At 38.5% G+C, this 27,876-nt stretch overlaps 4 protein-coding genes and 1 non-coding gene across 8 annotated transcripts; 3 read left to right on the top strand and 2 right to left on the bottom strand.

Moving 5' to 3' along the window:
* Positions 1-1,578: 1,578 nt before the first annotated feature.
* On the bottom strand, positions 1,579-1,651 carry TRNAE-CUC. The gene has a single exon. It is a non-coding gene; the product is annotated as a tRNA-Glu (tRNA).
* A 2,292-nt stretch (positions 1,652-3,943) lies between these two features.
* LOC103930115 (uncharacterized TPR repeat-containing protein At1g05150) lies at positions 3,944-6,704 on the top strand. The gene has a single exon (XM_009339412.3). The coding sequence runs from the start codon at positions 4,199-4,201 to the stop codon at positions 6,575-6,577; it is 2,379 nt and encodes a 792-aa protein (XP_009337687.1). The 5' UTR covers positions 3,944-4,198; the 3' UTR covers positions 6,578-6,704.
* A 1,074-nt stretch (positions 6,705-7,778) lies between these two features.
* Positions 7,779-10,510, bottom strand: LOC103930116 (protein LTV1 homolog). Of its 3 annotated transcripts, none has more exons than XM_009339413.3 (5): positions 9,994-10,510; positions 9,408-9,818; positions 8,650-9,264; positions 8,229-8,389; positions 7,779-8,137 (listed from the first exon to the last, which is right to left on the bottom strand). In XM_009339413.3, the coding sequence occupies exons 1-4, from the start codon at positions 10,450-10,452 to the stop codon at positions 8,258-8,260; spliced, it is 1,617 nt and encodes a 538-aa protein (XP_009337688.2). In that variant the 5' UTR covers positions 10,453-10,510; the 3' UTR covers positions 7,779-8,137; positions 8,229-8,257. The 3 variants fall into 3 exon arrangements, with proteins under 3 accessions (XP_009337688.2, XP_009337689.2, XP_048444127.1); XM_009339414.3 differs by having other exon boundaries at positions 7,779-8,132; XM_048588170.1 differs by lacking the exons at positions 7,779-8,137; positions 8,229-8,389 and adding an exon at positions 8,401-8,564.
* Positions 10,511-12,582: 2,072 nt separating this feature from the next.
* Positions 12,583-12,954, top strand: LOC125479122 (glycine-rich RNA-binding protein 2, mitochondrial-like). The gene has a single exon (XM_048588159.1). It carries the CDS (start codon positions 12,583-12,585, stop codon positions 12,952-12,954), a length of 372 nt encoding a protein of 123 aa, XP_048444116.1.
* A 4,093-nt stretch (positions 12,955-17,047) lies between these two features.
* LOC103930130 (disease resistance protein RUN1-like) lies at positions 17,048-23,408 on the top strand. Of its 2 annotated transcripts, none has more exons than XM_048588327.1 (6): positions 17,048-17,765; positions 19,208-20,306; positions 20,390-20,689; positions 21,426-22,274; positions 22,367-22,973; positions 23,090-23,408. In XM_048588327.1, exons 1-6 carry the CDS (start codon positions 17,254-17,256, stop codon positions 23,293-23,295), a joined length of 3,573 nt encoding a protein of 1,190 aa, XP_048444284.1. In that variant the 5' UTR covers positions 17,048-17,253; the 3' UTR covers positions 23,296-23,408. The 2 variants fall into 2 exon arrangements, with proteins under 2 accessions (XP_048444284.1, XP_048444282.1); XM_048588325.1 differs by having other exon boundaries at positions 17,049-17,765; positions 20,874-22,274.
* Positions 23,409-27,876: the final 4,468 nt, after the last annotated feature.

Below are 27,876 nucleotides of genomic sequence, written 5' to 3'. Positions count from 1 at the left end.
TTGAACCTATATTTCAAGAGCTCTAATTGTTTGATGAGAAAGATTAAGTGAAAGGGATGCGAAAATGATTTCTTTACTTTTGATTTAAGTGGAAGGAATTCGATGAGAATGATTAAGTGGAAGGAATTCAAAGAAGATTCATTTTCAGAAAAAAAGGGTCATTAAGTGGAAGGAATTCAAAGAAGATTCATTTTCAGAAAAAAAGGGGTTGTGGATTTTTACTTTTGGAATTCGATGAGAATGATTAAGTGGAAGGAATTCAAAGAAGATTCATTTTCAGAAAAAAAGGGGTTGTGGATTTTTACTTTTGGAATTCGATGAGAATGATTAAGTGGAAGGAATTCAAAGAGAAGATTCATTTTCAGAAAAAAAAAAAAAAAAAAAAGGTCATTAAGTGGAAGGAATTCAAAGAAGATTCATTTTCAGAAAAAAAGGGGTTGTGGATTTTTACTTTTGGAATTCGATGAGAATGATTAAGTGGAAGGAATTCAAAGAAGATTCATTTTCAAAAAAAAGGGTCATTAAGTGGAAGGAATTCAAAGAAGATTCATTTTCAGAAAAAAAGGGGTTGTGGATTTTTACTTTTGGTTTTTCCCCGATTCCCCCAAAAGCTATAATCTAAAAAAAAACCTTTTTTATATTTGACCCATTAAACCTTTTTTATTTGTGAAAATGACCCGGAAAGTCTCTTTCCGGCGAGGTTCTTGCATACGGCCGTCCGTGGGCCGGCAATCTCCCACATAAAATGGAGCCCCAGCAAGACCGGGTAGTAGTAACCAAATACGAGAGGACCGGGTGGTCCACAAACAGGAATTAGCATTCCTTAGAATTTCTTTTATGATCACATCATTACATGTTACTCATTTACTCGTATTACAATGCGTAATTTTTTCTTGTTATCGAGCGAGGTTTCTTAGTGTTACTATCATATAGCTCCGGATCATTAGTAATTTATTCTTGTTGTGTCTGTTTGAGACAATTTATGAAAATTAAGTGTTTTTGAGACAACCTAAAACGCTAATGACTACATTTAAGAACTAAAAACACTTGTGTCATTGAAAAATATATCTTAAAATGGGGCATATTAACTATATCGTCTTTTTATATTATAACATGAGAAACACCACATTTTTTTTTTTTTACCCAAATACACATAAAAATTTACATAGGATAGCACAAACTATGCAAACCCAAACGTGAATATCAAAAACTATAGTTGCGTCTTTATGAAAAATGCAACTTGATTACCATCACGGGGTATAAATACAAAGATGCACTACCATCAACACCTTACTAACAATAGAACCACCAAATGAAAAATATAGCACACTAAACGGTGTACATTTTCGATATGGGCCTCGATAAAAACCTCACCAAATTTTGAATCTCTCTTTCATACAACATAGTTAAAATAAATCATCACTTGTATTCTAAGATGAATAAAGAAAACCTGATAATGTTTTAGTTGGGTCTATATCCACAACATTTTTTGGGCTGGAGTAATGAGAGAAGCCTTTCAAATGGGCCTTTAACTGAAGCCCATATGAAAACGAAAAACTCAAAAAATATAAAAACAAATTCCGTTGCCGGGACTTGAACCCGGGTCTTTCGGGTGAGAGCCGAATATCCTGACCAACTAGACTACAACGGATTTGATATCGTGTGAACAAACAATGAAATATATTCATTGAATTGATGCCAATAGACTAAGTTAAACAAGTATATAGAGTGGAGGTTAGTTTTTTCTGTTGCTTATTAGTTTATTTGGTATTGGTAAAATAAATTTATTTTTGAGCAGAATTTTATGATGACATATGAGTTTGCAATTGCTATTTGTACTTATCTTCATGAATGGTTGAAAGTTAATACTCACAAGATTGATAAACCATATAGGATTGAATTTTTGCTCCATTGTGAAGTTCCTCCTTTAGATTAGTTTAAGCTTAATGCTGATGGTTGTAAGAACGAAAGTGATAGTTCTACTGGAGCATGTGGTGTTTTAAGAGATTCTGATGGTAAATGAATTTATGGGTTTTGCGCCAATTAGGGCACATGTGAGATTCTTAGTCGCGGAGTCTTTACTTGAGCTCCCAATTACTTGGAGATTACAAATTGATAAATCACAAGTGGAATCAGAATCTGCAATCACAGTTCATTTGGTGTTGCAAGCTACTAGCAATAATTATTCTTTAGGTCCCCTTGTTTTGGCCTGCCAATAATTGCTTTCAAGACTTTGGTATTGCAAATTTCAGCATGTCTCCAGATAAAAGAAATTTATTTTAATACTCCTCCTTCTTATTTAGTTAATTTTATTCGTAAAGATCGAATTGAGTGTTCCGGTCCAAATTTGTTATTAAGTAGGGTATTTTTTTTATTTTATCAAATTGAGTAGGTTTGTTTGGCTGTTGCTTTTAGCCACGTTTTTCAACCAACAAAAAAAATGGAAATAAAAATCTCTCAGAGGAGAAGGCTTGAAAGGGTTTAAGCAGACGTATCACACTCTCCAAACGGAGACCCGAAACACTTCGGCATCGGCTTCTCCACTCCCCGCCTCCTCCTTCTCCGACAGCACGTTCTACATTCCGGCAGCCATCTCCAGCAGGGGCTGCGATATGATCTTGTTGCTGAGACAATTTGGAAGATACAAACGCTTCGAAAGCTACAGGCCTTGGAATGAATTCGAAAGGCCAGGATTATTTAATCTCTAGGCTCCCAAATTATAGCTCTAGAGAGGATGTGCTTCTCACTATCTTGATCAACTAGTTTAATTCTCATATATTATCATAATCGTGTAATTTATCTTTGTACAGATTCATTCCACATTTAACTTTAATGATTCAAATTGTCTGTTTTGTAAGTTTCGATTCATAGATTATCCTTGCAATAATTCGATTCAATCCGTAACCATTTGCTCATTTAATTGTCACGATGAAATTTCAATGTTTTTTAAATTATAGTGTTGGTCAATTTTTTTGTACTTAATTAGATGCCTTAAATATTCCCAATATAGCTAATATTCAATGATGACCTATGAGGTGCAACTTGAAAAGATAAACTGTTAAGATCGTTGAAGTTCGATATGATGTGTGCCTCATAACTAATCTCCATTTGTGGAAAAAATAAGAATCACTTTCCTTAACGGCTATGTATAATTATATATGTCAAAGAGATCTTAATTCTAGTTATGCATGTAAAATAATAAACAAAATGAGTTAGTGTTGCTACGCAAACATAATAGAAAAACGTTACGATTAATTTTCGTTTATGTTAATTGATACATATTGAAACTCATATACATTAATGTCAAACCAAAAAATTTAATGAAACATATTAAAGTTGAGCAATAGTGGACGCATCACACATATACAAAGTGAAACAGTCGAAACACAAAATATAACAACACAAACATCATCTAATAAAGTGATGCATAACACCGTGACAGATTTAAGATGCCGCCACTTTTATATCCGATTTATTACCTCTATGATCGAGCTAACACAAATTGCCACATGTACGCACAGTGATCAACATAAGAACTCAGCCAGCTGGACAACATGCTTATGTAAAGCTGACGTACCTTAATCGTGCCAACCAATACCAATACATAAAATACTTTAAAAAATCATAAATACTCAAAAAAAAATTTAACAGGCCCACTAGACCCAACCATGGCCCACTCACCCATCCTCATCAATCATCTTCGCAAAAACGAGAACCAGATAATAAAAAATGAAATTTTAACGAAAAATTTTCGGTATTATTTATTTTAATAAAAAATTACATTTTAACATTAAAATGGTAATTCTAATATTATTTATTTTACCTTTTATTTTGTTTTTATAATTAAAATTCAAAATTTTTAAATTATTTTTAATAATTTTTTTAATAAAAATTTCCAAAAAGAAAAAACTTAAACATGAGAGAGAAAGAAAGAGAAAACAAGCGTCGTCTTCTTTCTTTCTCTCTCTCTCAGAGAGAAAACAGTCGGTACACCCAAATGAGAGATTAAACCTCATTAATCACAGAATTATTAGTCTAATCACGGATTAAACCCCCAGAACCAGATTAATTAATTTAGATGCGTACCCCCGCCGCACCGTATATTTGGTCCCCCCTCGGTCACTCTCCCATTTATCGCCAATTAAAACTTGGAAAACCCTCCAGAAGAATTAAATTCCGAAATTAAAGCGGAGTTTTAATGACGACGAGAGGGAGCAGATCGGAGAAGGTGAAGCGGATTTTCTACCAGTTCGATGACAACCACGACGGCGGCCTCAACCGCGATGAGATGGCGGCGCTCGTCGTCGCCGTAAACCCTAGGGTCAAATTTTCCAACGAGCAGATCAATGCCATTTTGGACGAGGTGTTCCGGACCTACGGCGACTTCATCGACGGCGAGAAGGGGCTGACGTACGAGGGGCTTTTGCGGACGTACGACGACGGAGCCGGGGATGTGGACCGTGACTTCGACGCGCTCGGGTTGGAGCTTACGCTGGACGAGACGAAGGCGTCCGAGGCGTCGTCGTCGTCGATTGTCGACGAGCGGGTAGTGGAGTCGCAGAAGAAGCAGAGGACGGCGGCGTGGGCGGTGTCGCCGAACCACGGGATCGTGTTCGACGACACGTGGAAGATTGTGGACGATTTGGAGATTCTGGTGAAGCGGTTGAAGGCGAAGCAGAGCAAAGATGGGAAATTGAAGGCGGACAACATCGACGCCTTCTCCGACGCCGGTTGGTCGAGGGAATTGGGGCCGTCGTCGGAGATTTCTGAGAAAAGGGTATTTTGGGAGGAGAATGGGCATGATTACGCTCTGTTTGTCAAAGAATTGGGGGTGCTGAGGAGCCGGGCCGACGGAGCGAGGTCACGTGAGCAGGCCTTCGACGGGCACATGGCGATTGGAAGGGTGCTGTACGAGCACCAGCTGTTTAAGGAGGCGTTGGTGAGCTTCAAGAGGTCCTGTGAGTTGCAGCCGGTGGATGTGCGGCCGCATTTCCGAGCTGGGAATTGCTTGTATGTTCTTGGCAGGTATAAGGAAGCCAAAGAAGAGTTTTTGCTGGCGTTGGAGGCGGCGGAGGCCGGCGGCAACCAGTGGGCTTATCTGCTTCCACAGATTTATGTGAATCTCGGGATTGCGCTTGAAGGTGAAGGTATGGTTATGAGTGCTTGTGAGTATTACAGAGAAGCTGCAATTCTATGTCCAACACATTTTAGAGCTTTGAAACTTTTGGGTAGTGCTCTTTTCGGGGTTGGGGAATATAGGGCGGCTGTCAAGGCCTTGGATGAGGCCATTTTTATGAAACCCGATTATGCCGATGCGCATTGTGATTTAGCTTCGGCTTTGCATGCCATGGGGGAGGATGAGAGGGCAATTGCCACATTTCAGAAAGCTATTGATTTGAAGCCTGGTCATGTGGATGCTTTGTATAATTTGGGTGGGCTGTATATGGATTCGGGTAGGTTTCCGAGAGCTTCTGAGATGTATACTAGGGTTTTAGCTGTGTGGCCGAACCATTGGCGTGCGCAGCTTAACAAGGCCGTGTCTTTGTTGGGAGCTCGGGAAACTGAGGAGGCTAAGAAGGCTCTGAAGGAAGCATTGAAAATGACCAACAGGGTTGAATTGCATGATGCCATTGCGCATTTGAAGCAGCTGCAGAAGAAGAAGGTGAAGGCAACCAATGGAGAGGGTTCTTTTGTCACTGTCGAACCCTCGAAATTCAAGACAGTTGGGGAGAAGACTACTTTGAGGCAAGAATTGGCCAATGCACTTGAGATTAGGGCCTTTCAGAGGATTACCAGGTTGAGTCGATGTGATGTGGAGCATCTTAAGAAGGAAATGAATGATGGTGAAGTACCTCTTTCGTATTCAGGTACTGGTGTTCCTCAGAGATCCATACGCAAGCCTAATTTAGAAGTAATCCTCCGCAGGTTGCTTGATTTTCTAAAGCCAGAGACTTTCCAAGGAGCTGTTAAAGCCATAAACGAGAGGATACTCTCTGTCATGGATGATACAGGCTCAGGAAGAGTGGATTTAGGAATGTTTTTTGCTGTTTTAGCCCCTATTTGCAGTGGCTCGCCAGAAAAGCGCAAACGAGTTGCATTTGATGCGCTCTTGTGGCGTCCTGTAAACGAGGGTGGTGGTTCCCAGATAAGAAAAGCTGATGCCACTAGCTATATCAATCTGTTGAGAGCCATATATGTCCCTTCCCACGGGGTTAGCGAGATGCTGGAACTCCATGGAGAAACGGATCTTTCCACAATGTCTTTCGCAGAGTTTCTTATCATGTTTGACGACCCAGATTGGGGTTTCGGTATCATGTCCACGCTGTTGAAGCTTGAAACCGGGGACAGAAACCGCCACGGTAACCATGTCTGCTCGGTCTGCCGCTACCCGATCATCGGGTCCCGATTTAAGGAGGTAAAATCTCATTTCAGCTTGTGTAATCAATGCTATAGCGAGGGAAAGGTGCCTCCTACCTCGAAGCAGGAAGAGTACAAATTCAGAGAATACGGAAGCGAGGCTGAAGCCATGAAACACAAATGCAAGTGCTTTACATTGCAATCCCACAAGGCCCCATAGCTAGACCTTTTTTCTGTTTATTCTGTATATTTCCTTCGTCGTAATGTAGTTGTTCAGTGTGAAATATGTAGATCACGAATGTGTTAGGTGGGCATTATGCCGTTGTATAATAAATTTGTTTCTTCCACCGGTGTTTCCGATAAATCTCGTAGTAAAACGTAAATTAGATGTAAGGTTCTAAAAAACGTTAAGCGTTAGTCGGACAGCGAGTTGAAGCCTAGCGTCTAGTCGGATTTAAATAAGTTTATTACATATTGTATAAGTATCTATTTATATTTAAAAAACATACATAATTATATTGAGATACATAAAATGACATATAAATTATAAAGTATTATAACATATTGAAAACATGGAAACAAGCATATAATGAATATTCATTCAAGTATTCAAATAGTCTCTCACACTTTATTGAAAAAATTGATTTTCTGTCTAAGTGAGAGTGGAGACCTAAACAGGGTTTAAGCAGGCTAGAAGGACGGTGACCAGCAGACTAGCATCTAGACGGGGGCTTTTAGAACAGTGAATATATATGTAGGACGAGAAGTGGTTAGGGTTTCCATTCTGTCAGCATGCAAGAAGCGTGGTTGAGACATTCATCCGGTGTGAGAAAGAAAGGAAACGAATTTTTCTCAAACAATACCCGCTTCTTTTATATCAGCATTTTTTTGCTGACGGTTACGAAATGCAGCCTCAAGCTCGAAATTTGAAAACCCTAACCTGCATTGCAGCTAGCCAAGAAGAACCATCATGGAAGCAGTACCAGTGACCTCAGCGTCATCGGCGAAGCACATGATATCCATGATGATCGTGTCTGTTATGATGATTACGCCTACAAGGGCAACGACATCACTGACATCATCACTGATATCACCAGCCACGGCCCCAGCTCTGTTACCAGCATTTCTTCCTTCCGAGCAACTGAAAAATCAGGTGCGCCAGGGAGGAGGAGGACATGAATGCCGATATGAGACGCAAGCCTCGGAGATAACTCTTGAGGACTACGGCATTTGGAGTCCCACACCTTATTTTTGTAGAGGTGATATGGCTCCAATTCCCCATTGAGGATTATGTTCTTGCCATCTACAGGTTGAAGTTTCTTTAGCAAAACATGTTTGTTTTGATTCCTTAAAATCTCTGGTTTAGCAAAGCAAGAATATACACCGAATTATAGGGGGGGGGGGGGGGGGGGGCAAAAAAATGACAAATCAAAGAAATACATTAGAAAATTATGGGAAGAACGATGTTTATCATCCATGCTTTGTAACGGATCTTTCATCTCTTGCTACATTACATATGCGTATAAAGAACTCGAGGCATGTTTTATGACCGGCCAAAAACATCAGAAACCAAGCTTTCCGAACATAAATTATACTCGATCCCAATGTCACTTGAATTCTATACTAAAAAAAATCAAGGCAATGAGGATGAAACATACAGTGCCTCGTTTAACATGGTTGGTCGTAAATTATCTGTATGTGTCTTCTTGGTGTTGTGAAATGTGGAAGCTCATGGGATACCGCCTTCTTGACAATTATCCTGTGCTCTCTTAAGTCTAACCTAGAAGAACATAATTAAACGAATCAATTAATATAAACTGTACTTCCATAAACAGAAGAATTTAACGAAAAAATGATGCAATTTCAATTACCTAGAGAAATAACTTAATGATTGGCACAATCACATTAGATGAATAGAAGAAGGGCCCGAAATAGCAACTACTCTCTGGGCATGCTGTGCTTCACCCTTGTAGAGTTCCTTTATTTCTTTTTTAGTGCGGCGTGCTTCACGCCTTTCCTCCTTAACAGCAGCCTGCATGCATAAATCCCCGAGTCATAATCAAAGAACCAACAGCACTTAACAACGAAACAACATAAACAAAATACAATGCACAATTGCACAAATTATCGGGTGCCAAAAAGCGTAGCTTTGGAATATGTGGATGCAAGTTTTATGCTTCCAGCTTTTGCCCTCAAATTGTAACATTCTGGAGTTTATAAAAGTACGGTAAGCTGGATGTAATGGCATGCTCAAGATAAGCAAATATGGATAGCAGAATAGTGAATGGATACCTTTCGCTCTTTCTTCTCCTCCTTTGACTCCTGACCGTGCTGCTTCCTTTTCAGCGGCTGATTTTTCAAGGCACCCGTGTCTTTCACCTTCTCAGAAGTAGCTTTTTTACCATGAGGCAGGAAGTCCACGGGCAACTTCTGTTTTCCTCGAAGAGTTATCACACGATCGGTGGAACCCAAGGCTCCAGAAACCGTTTCAGAAAGCTTCTTCCTTCTAGTTGCTCCTGGAGCTTCAATTTTTCCAGGGTGGTTATCAAGATTTGAATATGTTGTAACAATGGTCTCACAGTCCCACACCTCTGATTCATCGCTAGACTCTTCTACAATGACCACGTCTCCATCTTGATCTTCGTTCTCATATTTCTCAGCATATTCCGCACAGCGCCGAATAAGGTCATTAGCAGAGTCCACTAGCTCTTTCGTTTTTACTGTCTCGTTATCCCGCAACAAATCTGCAGGAGCCTTGTAATTTCCATCCAGCTCTAAGTCATCCATCACATGCTCATTAAGGGTGGCATGTTTGAGCTTCTCTGCAAGGGACTCATCTTCTTCAGGTATATAACCATAATCATCATCATCGTCATTGTCATAACTGCCATACTCCTGACCTACAAGCTGGTTTTTTTTTTTTTTATAAACAACAAAAATGTGAGCTAAAATAGATACAAACGAAAAAGGGTGGCAACAAATATAATATCGTGAGACTCAAACTACAGAGTTTAAATAACATAACTAAACCTGCCAAAAAACTAACTCACCAATTCAAATTGCTCATCCAAAAGGCGATGAACTCGTGGCTTTTCAACCACAGAGTGATCCTTTGCTTCAACCACGCTATTTTTTCGTGCTCCATTTGCTTCATTGCTCACATTTTTGTTCTCAGGTTGTTCGACAAAACTTGCCGTATTATCTATAACACCATCCTCCTCCTCCTCCTCCTCCTCTTCTTCCTCTTCTTCGGGTTGGTTAGCCTGAACCACGAAATCTTCTTCCAAGTCCTCAACATCAGAACCAAACCTCGAAACATCACTATCATCAAGCAATTTAGACACTTCTGGATCAACCACTTTCTGAACCCTTACATTAACCGTCTTAGAAGCCACACTGTAAATAACCTTCTCGTTCGGAGCTTCGGTTTCCGAAATGCGCAACCTCGAAGCATCATATGCCTAAAAATCCACAACACACTGTGTTTTAAGTACAAAAAAGAAATTCCTTTACCTAAGTTTTCATAGCTCAAAAATGCAAAAGACAGAAAATTTCTACTTCACTCTTTCTTTTTCCTCAATTTTCTCGGAAACCAAGCAGAATTTAAGCAACCGAAAGCTAAGTTAGCTAACCAACCTTTTCATCGCGCGGGAGCTCACCCAGCTTAGCCTTTGAATTCTGATAAAACGCAGAACCGCCGCCAGTATTCCTGATCTCCCTCATATGCAGCAAGTAATTGTAACCGTCGTCTGGAAACCCTAGCTCCAGAATCTCCTTCCTTACGTTGTCAGGCAAAGGCTGAGCTGCCGATGACGCCGCCGAGCTCCCGTAACCATGGCCATAGTCCCCGCCGCCGCCATCCTCGGGCGCATCGGCGTATATCGAATTAGGGTCATCGTTGTATCCGTCGGCACCGGAGCCGTGGTCAGGGTTATCCTCCGGGAACAAGCTGTCGACGGAGTAGCTGCTGTTGTCGACTCGTACAAAGACTCGGTCATTGCCGGGTGAGTCATCGTAGTTGGGATCGGACGAGTCGCGGGCGACTAATTGGAAGGTCGCCGATTTTTTCTTGTCGATGAATTTCTTCTTCCCCATTTTTCGCCGAACTGGAAATTGTTGAGAGAGAGAGAGAAGACGGTGAAGTCGTGAGATAAAACCCTATCAAATTATCAATATCTTCTGTATTAAACCCTTACCGTCTTGGGTCGACCCAAATGGCCCAAAACTCCAAACCATTATCTATTTGGGTCTGGTGTTTGGACCGGCTCTAAGATTTGTATTAAACTTAAGGGTCAACGCAAATGGCCCAAAATTCCAAACCATTATCTATTTGGGTCTGGTGTTTAGACCGGCCCAAAATTTAAACGGGTTTTAGTCAATTTCGCTCATTTCTACAAAATTCATCAACAGCCATATTTTCATGCAATTTTTTGGAAAATTATCCAAGGAACATTGGATGATATGGAAATGAATGATTGAGCTTAAAGAGTAAATATTTAAAAGTTATGAAAAATAACACTCATTGATTCATTGAAGCTGAACTCTTTAAATATGTTATGATCAACGAAACTCTATTCTAACTATGTTCTGATCCCACTTGTATTTTGATTGATTATTTAAGCTTTCAAGCTTAAAATTTCAATAGAAATTGCTTTTACGACTCACTAAACAGTAAATTCGTTTTTACGTAATCTATAATATTTTCTTTATCGTGCACACAATAGGTCTTGTGAAAACTAGAAAATCTCATTTCCACCTAAACTCAACCCTAGGAAGAAAATAGCTTTATCAAATATTTGTGAATTTTCTGATCATGTCGTTTCTTCCTAGGAAATGTAGATTTTACTGAATTTTCAAGTTTGAAAACTAAAATAATCAATCAAACTACAAGCGGAGCAGAACATAGTCAAAATAGAGTTACGTTGATCAGAGCATCTTTGAGATGTTCTCCATGAATTTTAAGAAGCTTAATTATGGGCGATGAAAAGTTATGTGAAAATAAGTTTTATTATTGCTTTTGTAGAAATTTGTTTTATGATTACACGCTACAAAAATCTGAACTTCCTAACATTACTCTATTGTAATTAATTCATTTGGTGTATTTGATGAGAGTTATACTTTTGTTGTATTATAATTAGTTAACACGGAGGAGTTGGAAGCATGATGGCAAATAAGTATACTGCTGTATATGTACATATGATGTTAAATTTAACACTGCGAAGTCCAGCCTTAGTGGCCAAGCAAAACTTAATAAATATTGTACTGATCACATTGCAGCTGGACCTGAAAATCATACAATTCATGTGACAGTGTGATCCACTGCATGCTATTATATGTATATGCATATATATATATATATATATATATATCTGTGTGTTGGTGTGTGTGTGTGTATGTATTGTTGTATATATAACCTAGTTTAATCAACTCTTTGTGATTATATTGCAAATTAACCCAAAAATGATGGATTCGAAGATGGAAATGATAATTACATGCCATTTTTCTTTTTATACTAGTCTTTATTTGTTGATTCTTTAATTGAATAATCAAACGGACAAAAAATACGATTAAACAGTGGTTTGTAAAAAAAAAAAAAATGATGTGTTTGATTATTATTTCTCATCAAATATTAAAAAACTGTTTAATTGTGATCCCATGGATAAGCTAAGATTGAAATACCAGTAGGGTTGACTGATCGAGAAGAGAGCTAGCCTGGTCAGACCAGCGTGTCATAAGTGGAAAGATTTTTCAATGTGATCGGCACACGAGGTAGTATACTATGTGTTATTATACAAATTGTAGGATTTGTGTGTCAAAAAGTTAATAACTCAAAAAATAAAATTTCTCACAATTTATATAAAAATACGTGTTGTACCACGCGTATTCCCGTCACAATGAAAAATTTCTCCTATAAGTGGGCGAGAGTGGGGCGCCTTGGAGCAGGCTGTGAAGTGAAGCATGCATGTTGCGCAACCGCCACTTTAACCTAATTCTTCCAGCCTATACTGTAAAAAGTTAGAGCAAACTAGGTGGGGACAAAAGTAAGATACAAGGCACACTTTCTGTTGGACACGAGTTGTGAATTCTATCTATGATATACATTACTGAATTTAACGTCTAAACTATGTAATCAGTTTATGATCGTTGAATTTATGTCTATATAAGTATGAAGTACCACAACATATGCGCATTGATTTTAATTCTACCGTCCTAAAATCAATATACATGCATATGGATGGAGTGGTGATGAGAAAGTTATGGGTCGTCTTGTTTATTTTGACGGCGATTGTTGGTTCGGAAGCTGGCGGCGGTAAGTTGGAAAATGGCACGGCGAATAGTACTCATAACGAGCAAGGCAATACTGGTTCTTCTTTTTTAGCTGTTGCTGAAATTCCTTCAGCAGGAATTGGAGAAGTGAGGAACAAGACTACTTCCTACACCACTGAAGTTGATATCAATAACAAAAAGAAGCAGCCTAATTGGATGTCTAGAGGAAGAGGAGGAGGAGGAGGCTATGCATGGGGTTGGGGTGGTGGCGGAGGAGGAGGTGGAGGTGGAAAAGGAGGAGGAGCTGGTGGAGGCGGTGGTGGGTGGTGATGGGGCGGAGGAGGAGGAGGGGCAGGGTGGTGGAAATGGGGTTGTGGTGGTGGAAAAGGAAAAGGTCGAGGAGGAAGAGGCCGCAGAAACAGTAAACATGTCTACCTCGGCCCGACGAGGAGGTTCGACGAGGAAGAGTACGTACTCGGAGAGTTTGCACAATGCATGCGGAAGGGACGATGCAAAGGCATGAGATTGGATTGCCCTCTTCACTGCGGAGGGCCTTGCTTCTACGACTGCCAACACATGTGCAAGGCTCACTGCCGACGTCGACGACGTCGTACTTGATCATCATTGGCAAATGCATTACTCTTGCTAATGTTTGATGTTTCCTGATTAATTTCTAACAGTCACATTAATCCGAAGCACATATTCCGAATTAGTCGATAGATATCTATCTGTTGTTTTGGTTGTTAATTTGTGCTTCATTTGTCTTTCTTTTTTTGCTCATCCTTATTTTTTGCGTTGTTCAATTTTGCGTGTGCTATGCATACTCTGCATGCATCCATGCAATGTAGTATGTGGTGTATATCCCGAATCTCTATATTTAATCTCGATGCATTAATACGCATTTAATAAAATCTTAACCCATTGATGAATCCAAAAGAATATAACTGCTCCAAATCAGCACAATCATACCAAATTGAAAATTCACCTTTCGTACCATATCACTTGCCTCTCCCCATCAATATTCACAAACCCTAATGATTCAATTTTTCCTTTCACATCCCCATGAACCCAATCACAATTTACAAACGTTCATCCCAGATTTGCCATGGCTGCTGACATATATCTCCAACAGTCCAACGAACAACTCCAACCCCAACTCCTCCTCCCTCATTTATCGTCCCACTCACCCACACTGGCCTCTTCTGATCCCAAATCTTTCATTTTAAATCCCGACATCTTTTAGTCTATGAACTTAATAATGTGCACCATAAATTACCTCCAAAGTCTATTTAAGTCTATCTTAAGTAGATGATTAAATCAATTTTAGAGAGCAATTATTTAACCCTATAAGAAAGAGAGAAAGATAGAGGATATTTGTTCCTCCTTCCCTAGCAATCTTCTTCATTTGCCCATGTAACTGACTGTCTTTGTTGCTTTCTTCGTCTTCACGCTACACCAAGATAAGAAAAAATTAATTTTCCTTCTCTGCTTAATTTTTTGGAGTATCGGGGTTTGAAATTTTGCTCGACGCGGGTTAAGTATGTGTCAAAATTGTGGCTAGGAGGCCACGATGCTACTGTCGTGGGTGGGTTGGTGTGGCGGGGACTCGGCTTGAGTAGAGGGCTGGCGGCCCAAGCTGGGCCAGGCCTAGAGCGTTGTGGCGTTGAACTTGGGGCCGTGCGGGAGAGAGGAATGGAGGCTCGGCCTCCTTCCTTGGCTGGGCTCACGATCCACTAAGCTTGGCCCGTGTGAAAGATGAGAGAGAGGGAGGCGCGGGGGCGCCAACCCCCTCCAATTAGATTGGGCTGAGGGTCTTGTTGGGCCGAGGGAATAGCAGCACTTGGCACACTGGGCCTTCTGGTGCGTTAGGCTACTCGGCATGTTGGGCTGGTCCTTGAGGCAACCAGTTGGGCTGCAGCCTGGTGCCCTGCTCCATGTAATTTTTTTTTTTTTTTTGTGCAATCATCTAACAATTCTTCCTTGCGTCTTTGTAGAATTTCATCGAGCATGCCTTCTTCAAGCCAAAAGAGTGATGACGGTGTGCCGCCGTTGTACCGTCAAGACGGATCTTTGAGTATAGTGGGTTATTTCAAGGCTGCTCACATCAAAATCAGTTTTGTGTCCATGTGTTTTCAAAGAAAATATTTTAGTTTTTAATCACTGATTTTTCATTGTGTTTCAATTAGAAATCAATTATGAGAATGTGCCTTGTGATTTTCGTAATTGATTGATTTCAAAAAATCATTACATTTCATACATTCTGCATGATTGCGTTAGTATCTTGCAAAGTTCAAGGAGATAGTGATTGACGCCCGCATTAGTGTCGTGCCACTTCCACTTGAAGGCTGAAGAGAGATTGAGTAGCAAAGCGCAGTGACAAAATTGCCTACTAGTATGTGGGTCCAGTTGATGAGTTTTGTAAGTCTTTCTATACTCATTTTTCTTATTGTTTGTCCTGATTTAAGAGTCTGAGGATTTTCTCAGTGGTGAGTTTTATCTTGTTAAATCCTACATCATGTGTACACATGTTATTTATCTTTTTAATTGCAAATGTGTAGGATAATATTTCACTTATTTTCTTGTAGTGAACTCTATCTTAGACATTCATCAACAAATAGAGTTTATGACAGAGGACTTTGCTACTATATTATTCAGTGCATTGATTAATTTGTAAAGCACTCATTTATCCTAATTATAAAATATAATATGTACAAGACATTAAAAAAATGGAAGTGTCTTTCAACAGTTTGGATGTCATGTATGGCCATATCCTTTATTTCCACCATTCTTATCAACCGGATGGGGAGAGATTGTCTTTATCTCACAAACCCATAATGTGGCAATCGTCCATTTGAAAGGTAACGTACGTTTTGAAAATCGTGGCAAATGTTGAATGAGTAATGACGCCTCTAAAAATAAAATTTAGTTATTTGAAAGAATCTTTCATAAAATAAAAATAAAGTAAGAAAAATTAATGAAAAGAGCTTGAAAACTTTGAATTTTAACGATAAAGACAAAATAAAGGGTAAAGTGAATAATACTAGATTTGACTTTTTAATGTAAAAATATGGTTTTTAGTTAAAGTAAATAGTATCGTGAACTTCTCGTTAAAACTTCCGATAAAGTCAAATAATCAACAAAAGTACCAGTACACCAAGTTGGACCTTTTTCAGCGTTGAAATGAAATATGAAAGGAGATCAAGTTGATATCATTCATCCACTTTTTTTTTTTTTTTTTTGGGAATAAACGATATTGTCTACACTAAGAATAGAGAGTTGGCTAAGCATCACAATTGACTAGCAATAACATGGTTTAAATTTGCATTTGGCGAGAATCAAACCTAAAACTTCTCATTTACAAGTGAAGAGAAGTATCATTAGACCGTAACATTATTCATCTGCTTTTAAATAATGAATAATCAAGAAAAACATTACATGGGGTCCCCATCTCGTCACTTACCACTAGTGGCCATCACTTCCCTGAGCAAAAGAGATACTTCCAATTGCTTGACCAAAATATAATGATGTCAAAAGAGCGGGGAAAATGAGAAGGAAACTCTGGAGGGTAGAGGGAAGGAAAAGGAGAAAGGAGAAAAGGAGAAGGGAAAAGTAGAAAGGGAAGGAGGAAAATGAGAGGAAATGAGGGGAAAATGGGAAGGAAACTATGAAGGGTAGAGGGAAGGAAAAGGAGAAAAGGAGAAGGGAAAAGTAGAAAGGGAAGGAGGAAAATGAGAGGAAATTTCGGAGAACAGAGAGAAGGAGTAGGGAAAAGAAGAAAAGCGGAAAAGAAGGGAAAATGTGAAGGAAGCTTAGGAGGGTAGAAGAAAAGAGGGAAATGCATAAAAATAAAAAATCATTATGTCTACTAACAGAAGGGAGCAAAATGCTCCCAACTTCCCTTGTTTCTTACGTTGTAAATTATATTTCATATAATGAGAAGTCAATATTCCTACCCTGAGGATATAGACACAACTTACCGAATCTTGTTACTATACAACAAGCCTATAACTGCACAACAATTCGATCAATCACCTTAAGTTCAACCATACATGTACCAAGATTCAAGTTTTTCTAAACTTTCGTTATGAAACTAACTGAACATTACAAGTGCCACATTATTATGTGGTTATATCAAGTTTTAAATTTTGTCTCATAACCACATCATCTTTAGGACAATCAATCTTGCAGTTGAATATATAAACCTTCATTGGAAACACTAGTTGGTGGGTTGATTGGTAGAAATGGTTCCAACAATTCAAGAACGAGAAATAAGCATTGAGCAACGATCAAAATGTGTTTTATTTTATCACAAAATATGTTTGTGCAATTAGAAATGCATTTTATCACAAAAAGATGAGTAACCATCAATATAATTGTTATTTATAAAATCACACATAAAATAAGAAGTAATCTTTACTTTTTCTTTTCATGTCTGCCACTAGGGGCCGACCATGACTTAAAGAAATGCTTTTTGGGTCAATGGATGGGAACGGCCCATTTTATAATATTGTTTGTAAATTTTTTTGGACGTAGATGGAAATGATCCAATTACATATTTCCCCTGCTCACAGACATTTGCATTGCACCTAGCAAACACCAGTTTTTTTGTTTGAACATCGATCCGCATCAATGGCTCTTGTGAGAACATCTCCAGGAACCTCTTCTGATTCCAACACTTTTCGGGGTTATCGCTACGACGTGTTCTTGAGCTTCAGAGGTGAAGAAACTCGCAAGACTTTTACCGACCACCTCTACACAGCCTTGAACAACGCAGGATTTCTTACGTTCCGAGACGACGATGAACTTGAGAGAGGAGGAGATATAAAGCTAGGACTGCAGAAAGCGATCCAGCAGTCACGAACTTCTGTTGTCGTGTTTTCGAAAGATTACGCGTCATCCAGTTGGTGTCTTGATGAGCTTGTGCTGATCCTTGAACGCAAGCGGACCACCTCGGACCATGTAGTTTTACCAGTCTTCTACGATGTCGATCCGTCCCACGTGAGGAAGCAGACAGGAAGTGTTAGAAAAGCATTTACTAGAAGCCAGAAAAATCAGTCACCGGAAAAGGTGGAGGGATGGAGGAAGGCACTTGCAGAGATTGCAGATCTAGCAGGCATGGTCTTACAAAATCAAGCTGATGGGTAACTTTCGTTATCTCCATTTCTCTTCTCTTTCTTGGGTCAATTTGATGTATGATCCGTAGTGACCTAGATTTTTATATATTTATTAATTCAATCTCAGTAGTGAATAATAATCTCAATTTAGGTTAACTTAAAGAAATCACACTCAACTCAACTCAAGGATTAGTCATTTTCCATGTTAATCTAATGGTTTCTAGTTGCTTAAATATTTTTGAATGCTGGTGTGTCAAAAAGTTAGGATGTGATCTGTAATGTATTTGTCTATAGTTCGTATAAATTATGCGATGTATTCTATTTTTTTTAGGAAAACTAATAAAAAAATGTTTGAGTTTTAACAAAATAAAGTGTAAAATAAATAGTATCAGGATTGACTTTTTAGTGTAAAAATATGATTTTTCGATAAAATGAATAGTACCAGGAGCTTTTTGTTAAAGTATTTTTTTTATTCAATTTAATTTTGTCAGCAGTCCTCTTTTTACTTAAATATTTTTGAAAGCTGGTGTGCAAAAAAGTTAGGATGTGATCTGTAATGTATTTGTCTATAGTTCGTATAAATTATGCGATGTATTTCTTTTTTTAGAAAACTAATGAAAAATGTTTGAGTTTTAACGATAAGGACTTAGGAAAACTAATGAAAAATGTTTGAGTTTTAACGATAAGGACAAAATAAAGGGTAAAATGAATAGTATCAGAATTGATTTTTTAGTGTAAAAATGTGGGTTTTCATTAAAGTGAACAGTATCGGGAGTTTTTTGTTAAATTTTTTTTTTTTTTTTTCAATTTAATTTTGCTAGCAGTCCTCTTTTTACTTAAATATTTTTGAAAGCTGGTGTGAAAAAAAGTTAGGATGTGATCTGTATTGTATTTGTCTATAGTTCGTATAAATTATGTGATGTATTCCTTTTTTTTAGGAAAGCTATTGAAAAAGATTTTGAGTTTTAACGATAAGGACAAAATAAAGGGTAAAGTGAATAGTATCATAATTGACTTTTTAGTATAAAAATGTGATTTTTCGTTAAAGTGAATAGTACTGAGAGTTTTTTGTTAAAGTTTATTTTTTCTTTTCTTTTTTCAATTTAATTTTGTCAGCAGTCCTTCTTTTTTTTTTTTCCTTATTTAAACAAAGGCAATCAACATATGTTTTAATTATCTAATTTCCCCAATTCCTTTTTCATTTTGTTTGCAAAATCAAGCTACTGGTTTCCAGTTGCTTAATTTTTTTTGAAAGCTGGTGTGGAAAAAAAGTTAGGATGTGATTTGTGATGTATTTGTCTATAGTTCGTATAAATTATGCGCTGTATTCCTTTCTTCTTCTTTTTTTTTTTCAATTTAATTTTGTCAGCAGTCCTCTTTTTTTTTCTTATTTAAACAAAGGCAATCAACACATGTTTTAATTATCTAATTTCCCCAATTCATTTTTCATTTTGTTTGCAAATTCTTAGGTACGAGTCAAAGTTTATCAAAAACATTGCTAAAGTGATAAGAGACAAGTTAAGTCGCACGCCGTTGAGTGTTGAACCAAAATTGATTGGAATTCAATCTCAAGCGGAACGCATCAATTTGTGGTTACAAGATGAATCAAGTGATGTTGGTATATTTGTTGTGTATGGCATGTCTGGAATAGGGAAGACAACCATTGCAAAACAGGTTTACAATTCAAACTTTAGAAGCTTTCAAGGAAGTAGTTTCATTGAAAATATCAAAGAAACAGCAGATCAACCAAATGGCTTAGTTCAAGTACAAATGCAACTTCTTTGTGATATTTTGAATGACAGAGAAGTGAAAATACACAGTGTTAGTGAGGGAATAATTAAGATTGAAAGGGCCATAAGCTTTAGAAGAGTTCTACTTGTTCTTGATGATGTTGACCATATGGACCAATTAGATGCAATCCTAAGGATGAAAGATCAGTTTTATCCGGGAAGTAAGATACTAATAACAACTAGGCGTGAAAGGTTGCTAAAGGCAGATCAAGTTACAGAGTTGCACATAATTCAAACTTTGGATTACAATCAATCATTAAAGCTTTTCAGTTGGCATGCTTTTGGCCAAGACCATCCCATAGAAGAATACATGGAGCACTCAAAACAACTAGTGCAGTATACCGGCGGACTTCCATTAGCTCTAAAAGTTTTGGGTTCTTCTTTATCAGGGCAAAGTATAGGTGTATGGGAAAGTGCATTGGAGAAGCTAAAAGTTATTCCTGATGGTGAAATCATGAATAAACTAAGAATAAGCTATGAAAGTTTAAAAGATGACCATGACCGGAAATTATTCCTCCATATTGCTTGTTTCCTAATAGGAAGGAACAAAAGCTACATTGTTAGAATATTGGATGGATGTGATTTCTATACAACCATTGGCATTGAAAATCTCATTGATAGGTGCTTGGTGACACTTGATAAACACGGCAAGGTGAAAATGCATGACATGATACGTGCTATGGGAAGAGAAATTGTTCGCCAAGAATCAGAAGAGCCTGAGAAACGTAGTAGATTATGGCGCCATAAGGATTCTTTCCAAGTATTGAGGAAGAAAAATGTGAGAAACATGCCTTTTATGTCTATATATGTATTTCTTCTTGTGAAAATTATGCATATTAATGTCTTTTTTTTTTCCTTTAGGGTACAAAAAAAATCCAAGGTCTTGTCCTGGATGTGCGTGACCATCCTGCAAACAGTCCAATAAACACAAATGAGATAGTCTTGGAAACCAATGCATTTGCAAGGATGTGCAATTTACAACTACTCCATCTTAGTCATGTACGACTGGATGGATGTTATGCAGATTTTCCTACAGAATTAAGATGGTTGTGTTGGCTTGAATTTCCTTTGGATTCTATACCAATTGATTTTCCTTTGGAGAACGTAATTGTTCTTGAAATGCAATACAGTAGCTTGAGACAAGTATGGAGAGGAACAAAAGTATGTTACTCTATGCATTTCAATTCATTTTCCTTATTTTGTTAGTTTTTTATTTGTTGACTAACTCCATGTGTTAAAATGAACTACTATGTTTTCTTTAATTTGATGACTAATTTCTTATCTTAGATACTTATTTCATTGTTCTATTTTTTTTTTTTTTTTTTTTTTTCCTCTGTTTCCACAGTTTCTTCCATCGTTGAAGATCCTTGATGTGAGCCATTCTCATGGCCTTAGTGAAACCATTGACTTCTCACTTTCCCCCAATCTAGAGGAACTGATTCTTGTAGATTGCACAAGCCTGAAGAATGTTCATGAATCCATTGGAAACCTGGAGCAACTCGTGTACTTGAATATGAAGGATTGCAAGAATCTTAGGATTCTTCCGAAGAACAGGTGCATGCTTAAATCACTTGAAACACTCATTTTATCTGGTTGTTCAAATCTTGATGAGTTTCCACAGTTTCTTCCATCGTTGAAGATCCTTGATGTGAGCCATTGTCATGGCCTTAGTGAAACCATTGACTTTTCACTTTTCCCCAATCTAGAGGAACTGATTCTTGTAGATTGCACAAGCCTGGAGAATGTTCATGAATCCATTCGAAACCTGGAGAGACTCGTGTACTTGAATATGAAGGATTGCAAGAATCTTAGGAAGCTTCCGAAGAACATGTGCATGCTTAAATCACTTGAAACACTCATTTTATCTGGTTGCTCAAATCTTGATGAGTTTCCACAGTTTCTTCCATCGTTGAAGATCCTTGACGTGAGCCATTCTCATGGCCTTAGTGAAACCATTGACTTCTCACTTTTCCCCAATCTAGAGGAACTGATTCTTGTAGATTGCACAAGCCTGGAGAATGTTCATGAATCCATTGGAAACTTGGAGAGACTCGTGTACTTGAATATGAAGGATTGCAATAATCTTAGGAAGCTTCCGAAGAACATGTGCATGCTTAAATCACTTGAAACACTCATTTTATCTGGTTGCTCAAATCTTGATGAGTCTCCAGTGGAGATGGTGAAGAAGATGGAGTCTCTGAAAGTTTTTGAGTCATATGGAATTCCAATAAGTGAATTATGGCCAGAAAGAAGTTCAGCTATCTTGAGTTCTTTTCCATCCTTTGTGGTAGAGTTAAGTCTGAAGGGGTGCAGTCTTTCTGATGATGTGCTTCCTACGGATTTAAGTAATTTATCCCACTTGCGAAGACTACATTTAGATGAGAATCCAATTTGCAGTCTGCCAGTTTTCATCAAAGGTTTGAGGAGGATCGATGAACTCTCTTTCAAGGGTTGTGATAGGCTCGAATCGCTTGTGGGGTTGCCGGAAGTACACCATTGGATAAGTATAGTCGGATGCATATCATTAAAAAAAATAACTTTTCATTCCCCTAATCGACAGGGTTTATCAACTGTGGGTAACAACTGGAATCTTATTGAGTGGGAGGGTCGTTACAAGTTAGAGCCTATTGATAGAGTTGATGTGGAAATGATCAAACTTTTGGGCTTGTGCAACTTGGAATCCATGCCAGCTGTTCGAATGTATAATCCATGGACATTCAGGGATCCCAAAGAGGTCCCCGTCCAGGTGCGCCTCTCTTTCTCTCTCTCATAAGTCTTAAATATATAATGGGAAACAAATGACTGAGTAATGTTGTGATGACTGTGGCAAATACATAGGGACTGTATCAAGGTGGTATATTCAACACATTTTTTGTTGGGAATGATGTTCCAGGCCGGTTCAGCTATAAAAGTACCAAGTCCTCGATATCTTTTATTGTCCCTTTACTACTTGCTAGTCACAGAATTCGAGGCTTGAGCATCTTTGCTACCTATGCAAAGGAAAATTCAAATAATTATTTTACTTTACGTAGAATTGCTCCAATAATGATCAAAGTGAGAAACAAGAGTAAGGGTCTGAAGTGGATCCTTGCCCCAGAGTTCTATGGAATTCCAGGTGATGGAGAAGATATGATATGGTTGAGCCATTGGAAGATGGAGAATGAAGCAATATTACAATGTGGAGATGAAGTGGTGGTTTCGGTAATAACCAGACCACGTGACGTGTTTTGGGTAAAGGAGTTTGGTGTCGAGCTTGTGCAAGAGCACCAAGACAAGATGAGTACCCAACACAACTCCAAATCAGATCCTGATTATCCATTTGTTATCGGTGGAGATTTGCAGACGTGGAAGTGCAGACCGGGAATATACTTCCTGAGCGGTTATGCAATAAAAGATACTGACGACATTGATATCCTCTTCATGGACTCTGATGAAGAAGACACAAGTATGTTGTGTTGTTGTATTGCATTGAATTATACTCCATCCAAACACTTCCAGGTGTGTCTGTATTCATTTCAAAAACGTTTCCAATAAATTGCATGTTATTTGTATGTTTTTCAGACAAAGAAGGGCAAGAGAATGAACGTGATGATTCAATTCCAAAGACGAGGGTTGCTAGCAATAACTACAGCCTGAGAGGCTGGAAGGTGCGCCTCACAGCTGTCGGCTTCTTTTTCGCGCTTGCTCTAGTAGGTTGGTCCTCCATCTCCCAAAAAAAGAAACGACACTCGCCCACAAGCCCACCAAGAGTTTGTAATTTGACTTGATATAGATATATCTTTGCATTCCTTGCTCTCAAGATGTTTTCTACCTTCAAAACTTCAAGTTCAAAGCTGATCACTCTTAACCGCTTGAGATCTAAGAGCCCCTTGCAACTAGATACCGAAGTTTAAATGTGTTCAACGCCATCAAATATAGCATAAAATACATCCAGCATTACCGATACTAGTAGAGGATCAGTAAGAGCAACTCCACCCCTATCCACTTTGCGCCAGCACCCAGCCCATTTATCCACTTAATTGAACAGTAACAGACTCAATGAACAGTAATAGGCCAAAGCATCTCCACCCCAAAAAAAAATGTGCTGGCACCTAGTCTAGAAATGCGCTGGCACAAACGATCTCCACCCCTACAAAATGCGCTGGCACCCAGTCCATTTAAAATATTAAATAATTTTTTTATAAAATAAAAAAAAATAGTTTTAATTTCGGATAGGATTTTTAACCAATCTCGTCACGCCATGTGTCATTATCCGAACGTACTATTTTTTGAATAGATTTCCGCTAAGATTTTCAACCAATCCCGACAACCCACGTGTCACTTCCTGTTTACAATAATTTAGGCAAGATTTCGATAAGATTTTTAATCAATCTCGTCACGCCACGTGTCATTATCCGAACGTACTATTTTTTTAATAGATTTCCGCTAAGATTTTCAACCAATCACGTAGTGCCACGTGGCATTGTCCAGAACCTCATCTTCTTTTTTTTGTCCATATAAACCCTACATCCCTACATCCATCCTCACACTAAACTCAATCCTTTTTTTTAGCTCAGAATTCTTCTTTATCGTTTTCAAATCTTGAGTTCTTACAATGTCTTCTTCAAGGAGAGCGTATAAACAGTTGCAAGAGCAGCAGAAAAGGTTGTTGGCACAACAGGAAGAATTGGTCAATATTGACCAAGGTGGAGGTGGAGATGAGGCCTTCTCAATGGAGGAGGATGAGGATGATCACCATAGAAGGCGGAGGGCCTCACATTCCCGCCGTATCATGGAAGCTATGGGTCAGATAGCCAAACCCGGACGTGCGGCAAACATCGATAGAAGAAGGGAAATACGAGGTAAAGATCTCTTGGAAGATTATTTTATTCCCAACAGCGTTTACCCTGATCATGTTTTTAGACGTCGTTTTAGAATGCAACGAAGTTTGTTCGCTAAAATCATGAGTGATGTTTGCAACCATGATCCATATTTTGTGCAAAAAGATGATGCTTTTCATGTTCTAGGTCTTCTTCCTGAGCAAAAAATTACGGCTGCCTTGCGAATGCTTGCATATGGAGCATCTGCAGATCAAGTGGATGAGATCGCAAGGATGGGAAAAACAACAGTTCTGGAGTCCCTGATGCGGTTTTGCTCTGCAATTGAAGCCCTCTACACCAATGAGTACCTTCGGCAACCCACGACAAGGGACATGCGAAGGCTTCTGAGGAAGGGTGAGATGCGAGGCTTCCCTGGCATGATTGGAAGCATCGACTGCATGCACTGGACATGGAAAAACTGTCCAAGTGCATGGCAAGGAGCTTATGGCGACAGAAAAGGAGCCAAAAGCATCATTCTGGAAGCGGTGGCTTCTTTTGATACATGGATTTGGCATGCTTTTTTTGGTGTTCCAGGAGCTCAGAATGACCTAAATGTCCTTGCCCAATCTCCAGTGTTTGACGAACTGCTACAAGGGCGTGGGCTGAGATGCACATATTGGGTTAATGGTAATAAATACGAGGGACCATACTACCTTGCAGATGGTATTTACCCAAGGTGGTCAACATTTGTCAAAACAGTGCCACACCCGCAGAGTGAAAAAGAGAAACACTTCGCAAAGTGTCAAGAAGGGTGTAGGAAGGATGTCGAGCGTTGTTTTGGTATCCTGCAAGCTCGTTGGGCCATTGTCAGGGCTGCAGCTAGAATGTTTGATGTCGAGGCTCTTCGATCCATCATGATGACGTGTATTATTCTCCACAACATGATTGTTGAAGACGAGTATGATTATGATGCCGTCGATGAATACAAGCCGGATCCGATGAACAACTCAAGAACACAAATCTACTATGCTCATGACCGGACCGAAGATCCCGTGCAACACGAGCCGTTGGAACGGGATGGACGTTACAATGAATTGATCGTTCAACGATACACTTCATTGCAAGAGCCATACTGGCACATAGCCCGCCAGAATGACTTGATTGAGCATCAGTGGAGCTTGCACGAAGGCGAAGATAATTAAAATAAGGCTTGTGGTTGAAGAATAAAGTGTATTGTTTTTTAAGTAATCTTATTTAGTGTGTTTGCTTTTTTTTTTAAGTTTAAATGGTGAGGTTATGTAATTTTATTTGGTGTTTTAAGTTTAAATGGTGAGGTTATGTAATTTTAAGTTTAAATGGTGTTTTATGTAATTTTATTTGGTGTTTTAAGTTTACATAAGAAATTACATAAGAAATTAAATAAAGTTCTAAAAATAAATAAGAAATTACATAAGAAATTAAATAAAGTTCTAAAAACTAAATAAGAAATTACATAAGAAATTAAATAAAGTTCTAAAAACAAATAAGAAATTACATAAGAAATTAAATAAAGTTCTAAAACTAAATAAGAAATTACATAAGAAATTAAATAAAGTTCTAAAACTAAATAAGAAATTACATAAGAAATTAAATAAAGTTCTAAAAATAAATAAGAAATTACATAAGAAATTAAATAAAGTCTGTGGAGTAAGGATATGTGGTGCTAGGATCTTGGTTGCTAGGATTTCTGTAGTTGGAACCCCCTTGACTTGTTTCGGCATCTCTTGCACGCCTCCTCCGCACGACATCTCTTTTTTCTGATGTCCAAAAATATTTTGAATTCGGAGACAGTCCTACTAGAGACTTGTTCATAGTGTCACGATCTGTTTGAGCCATCCTTTCTTCTCTAAGCATCTCATTCTCTCGATGAAGTGCTTCTCTAATCATCTCGTTCTCTCGATTAACTATTTCTCTTTGTCTCTCAGTCGCCTCATCACGAGCCTCAGTAGCTGCAATAATTGCTGCCAGGGCAGCAGCTTTTTCCTCATCTCTAGTCTTTTCCCATGCCATGTTCAGTTCACCTTGACGAGTAAGTTCCTCCATATATTTAGTGTAGTCATTTTTGGAAGAACTACCTTTTTTCTTTGATGCCTTTTTACCTTGAGGCCTGAGGGACTGATGAGTCGGTTGGGTCTCTGGCACTTGTTCAGGCATCCCTTCCGTGTCTTCAAATGTGTTGGCTTCTTGTTCGGCTGTGTCTGCTTCTGGCGAACTGTGTAGACCCATACCGTGCATGACAACTTCTGGACCGGTTGCCACAATTTTGTATCTAGGGCAATCTTTGACAATTTGCCAACATTCCCATTTGTTGAATGATTTGTTATGGTTCTTTGCATTGTAGAATGCTTGTGCTTGTAGTGTCTATAAAAATTACATAAGAATTGTGGAATGCATAAAAATTATATAAAAATTACATAAAAATTACATAAAAATTACATAAGTATTGTGGAATGCATATTACATAAAAATTACATAAGAAATTAAATAAATTAAAATATTGATGTGGGTGGAATGCATATAAATAAATAAAAATATTGTTACCTCATCCGCTAAACTTGTCCCACTACGCAAATTACCAGAAGCATGAGAGAGGGCGTTTTTCCAACAAGTAAAGGATGCGTTGAGTTTTTTCCAACGACCTTGAAGACCTTGACTAGATCTGGCATCTTTTCCATGTACATCGTTGAACGATTTCGTAATTTTACTCCACATTTCTCGCTTATCCATCTCATTACCTGTAATCGGGTCATGAGTAGTGCGAACCCAACATTCACACAACGTAACATCTTCACTGAGCTTCCACGAAGTCATTTTTTTCTCTCAAAGTGTACAAAATATTCAAATGTAGAAAGTGTAGAAAATATTGAAATGTGGTGTAAGGTGGAAGATGAGGGTTAGGTATTTATAGAAAAAAAAAATTAATTTTTTAAAATTTTTCTGTATTTTTTAAAAAAATTTTGACATTTTTTAATTAATTTTTAATAAATTTTAATGTTGTAATTAATCTGGACCGTTGGATTTGAAAAATAATCAAATCCAATAGCCAACACGATGCCACGTGGCCAACGGTCAAATTTCTGACCGTTGGGCCTTTTTTTTTGGTGAAATAAACGTGGACCGTTGATCTGTGATCGGACGGTCCAATTTAAAATTTAAATTTAAATTTTTTTTACCGTTGGAAATCCAACGGCCTACAAAACTAGCCGTTGGAAATCCAACGGCTCTGAGGAGGGCCACGTAGACCTCACCCGGATGACTGCAAGTGGACCTGCACGCGGGCCCCAGCGCCTGCAAAGCCTGTCGGCTACTCGCCTAGGCACCCGCGTGTGTTGCACGCGCCAACAAAACAGACCGGCTCCTGGGTCTGTCCATTTTGGGCTGGGCTGTTGACTGGCACGGGCTGGGTGCCAGTCAATTGTGCGGGCTGGAGCTCATTCCTTGCAGGCCGGGCTATTTTCTTCACTGGGTGCCAATCAAACCCGCTGGGCTGGAGTTGCTCTAAATAAGTAA

This window comes from the organism of the source record quoted next, unplaced genomic scaffold (assembly GCF_019419815.1).
Source record: "Pyrus x bretschneideri cultivar Hongxiangsu unplaced genomic scaffold, Pyrus_bretschneideri_v1 Contig28, whole genome shotgun sequence".
Lineage (NCBI taxonomy): Eukaryota > Viridiplantae > Streptophyta > Magnoliopsida > Rosales > Rosaceae > Pyrus > Pyrus x bretschneideri.
The sequence above is the reverse complement of the archived record's forward strand: the minus strand, read 5'-3'. Positions and strand labels throughout refer to the sequence as shown.

Excerpts from the sequence above, each read along its gene's own strand:
- LOC125479122 (XM_048588159.1), top strand. The coding sequence starts at position 12,583 with ATGCATATGGATGGAGTGGTGATGAGAAAGTTATGGGTCGTCTTGTTT.
- LOC103930130 (XM_048588325.1), top strand. The coding sequence starts at position 17,254 with ATGGCTCTTGTGAGAACATCTCCAGGAACCTCTTCTGATTCCAACACT. Across the intron at positions 17,766-19,207 it reads TTACAAAATCAAGCTGATGG|GTACGAGTCAAAGTTTATCA; the intron begins GTAACTTTCGTT and ends GCAAATTCTTAG. Across the intron at positions 20,307-20,389 it reads AAGTATTGAGGAAGAAAAAT|GGTACAAAAAAAATCCAAGG; the intron begins GTGAGAAACATG and ends TTTTTCCTTTAG.
- LOC103930115 (XM_009339412.3), top strand. The coding sequence starts at position 4,199 with ATGACGACGAGAGGGAGCAGATCGGAGAAGGTGAAGCGGATTTTCTAC.
- LOC103930116 (XM_009339413.3), bottom strand. The coding sequence starts at position 10,452 with ATGGGGAAGAAGAAATTCATCGACAAGAAAAAATCGGCGACCTTCCAA. Across the intron at positions 9,819-9,993 it reads AGCTCCCGCGCGATGAAAAG|GCATATGATGCTTCGAGGTT; the intron begins GTTGGTTAGCTA and ends GTGGATTTTTAG. Across the intron at positions 9,265-9,407 it reads TGGATGAGCAATTTGAATTG|CTTGTAGGTCAGGAGTATGG; the intron begins GTGAGTTAGTTT and ends AAAAAAAACCAG.